This window comes from Dipodomys ordii, unplaced genomic scaffold (assembly GCF_000151885.1).
Source record: "Dipodomys ordii isolate 6190 unplaced genomic scaffold, Dord_2.0 Scaffold216, whole genome shotgun sequence".
Taxonomy (NCBI): Eukaryota; Metazoa; Chordata; class Mammalia; order Rodentia; family Heteromyidae; genus Dipodomys; species Dipodomys ordii.
The window spans coordinates 434,383-436,343 of NW_012267432.1; the positions used below are offsets into that span (position 1 = coordinate 434,383).

Sequence of the window (1,961 nt, forward strand, 5' to 3'; positions counted from 1 at the left end):
CCCTCTCTCTTTTTTTTTTTTTAAGATGAGAACCTTCATCCAGGAGATAATTAGGGTTTGTCTAAATGCTTACTTGAGACCTTTCTCATAATTATTTATTTTATTCAACAAATATTATATGTTAAGAATTGTGCAAAACATTTTACAAATATTAAGCCATAAATCTAAAGTATAGATACTGATCTAATTACCATTTTATGGATGACGGAGTTTTGCCCGCATGGTAAAGCTAGGAGCCATCATATTCTTGTTGTGTGTTGTCTTTCCAGGTCATATGATATTGTATGGAAGCTTCTGACCACAGAAGATGTCCAGCACGATTGGCCAAATCATGGAATCTCCTAATTACACTCACCTGGACCCTTCTATCTTCTTTCTCCTGGGCATCCCGGGTCTGGAACAATTCCATCTGTGGCTCTCACTCCCTGTGTGCTGCCTGGGCACAGCCACAATTGTGGGCAATGTCACCATCCTTGTGGTCGTTGCCACTGAACCAACCCTGCACAAGCCTGTCTACCTTTTCCTGTGTATGCTTTCAACCATCGATTTAGCTGCCTCCTTCTCCACTGTTCCCAAACTACTGGCAATCCTCTGGTGTGGAGCGGGGCACATCTCTGCTTCTGCGTGCCTGGCCCAGATGTTCTTCATTCATGCCTTCTGCATGATGGAGTCCACTGTGCTGTTGGCCATGGCCTTTGACCGCTACGTGGCTATCTGCCATCCACTCCGCTACGCTTCTGTACTCACTGACACCATCATTGCCCGCATTGGGGTGGTAGCTATGGTGCGGGGCTCTCTGCTCATGCTCCCATGCCCCTTCCTCATTGGGCGTTTGAGCTTCTGCCAAAGCCATGTGATCCCACACACGTACTGCGAGCACATGGCCGTGGTGAAGCTGGCCTGTGGAGACACCAGGCCGAACCGTGTGTATGGGCTGACAGCGGCGCTGCTGGTCATCGGGGTGGACTTGTTCTGCATTGGTCTCTCCTACGCCCTCATTGCCCAAGCCGTCCTTCGCCTCTCATCCCACGAAGCTCGATCCAAGGCCTTGGGGACCTGTGGCGCCCACGTCTGTGTCATCCTCATCTCTTACACGCCAGCTCTCTTTTCTTTCTTCACACATCGCTTTGGCCACCACGTTCCACACCACATTCATATTCTCTTGGCTAATGTGTATCTGCTCTTCCCACCTGCCCTTAACCCTGTAGTCTACGGAGTTAAGACCAAGGAGATTCGTGAAAGGGTTATCAGAGCATTTCAAAGGGGACAGGGAACAGGGTCCAAGGCACCTAAATAACCCCAGAATAGAGAAGAGATATAGTAAAAGTAAAATGCAAAACACAGCTTTCCAAGATTCATAAGGCCTCAGTATTTGAGACTAGAAAACGTTTGATAATATCCTCTGTAGAAACTTCTGATCATTCCTTTTCTTTATCCTCTCTCTCTTTCTTTTTCTCTCTCTCCTTCTTTTGTCTGGTGATGGGGCTTGAACTCTGGGCCTTGGCACTGCCCCTGAGCTCTTCAGCTCAAGGTGAGCGCCCTACCACTTGAGGCACAGCGCTACTTCTGATTTTCTGGTGGTTAATTGGAGATAAGAGTCTCATGGACTTTCCTGCCTGGCCTGGTTTTGAACTCCATCCTCAGACCTCAGCCTTCTGATCACAGGGAGAGCAAGGAGCTTTACCATTCTTCCTTTTGATCTAGGCAAATGTAAACACAGGAAGATTCTTGCAAGCTTGGTGGTACCTAGACATTGAGAGTAACTACTTCTGCCTTGGAGAAAGTCTCTCCATTCCAGTTCAGAAGAGCCTCTGCATGGTTATGAGGTCTCCTCATGTCCTGGCTCCTTCCCACTACTTATAGCAGGGGTTTCTGGTGTCATATTTTAGTCTGTCACTGATACCTTACCGTGGGTAAGGATTTGGAGATAGGACAATAAAGCTCTAGTTAAAGAAATAAGA

General features: G+C 47.4%; 1 protein-coding gene across 1 annotated transcript; it reads left to right on the forward strand.

The window, feature by feature from the left end:
- The first annotated feature begins 307 nt into the window (after window positions 1-307).
- On the forward strand, window positions 308-1,297 carry LOC106000368 (putative olfactory receptor 52P1). Its single transcript, XM_013035623.1, has one exon. It carries the CDS (start codon window positions 308-310, stop codon window positions 1,295-1,297), a length of 990 nt encoding a protein of 329 aa, XP_012891077.1.
- Window positions 1,298-1,961: the final 664 nt, after the last annotated feature.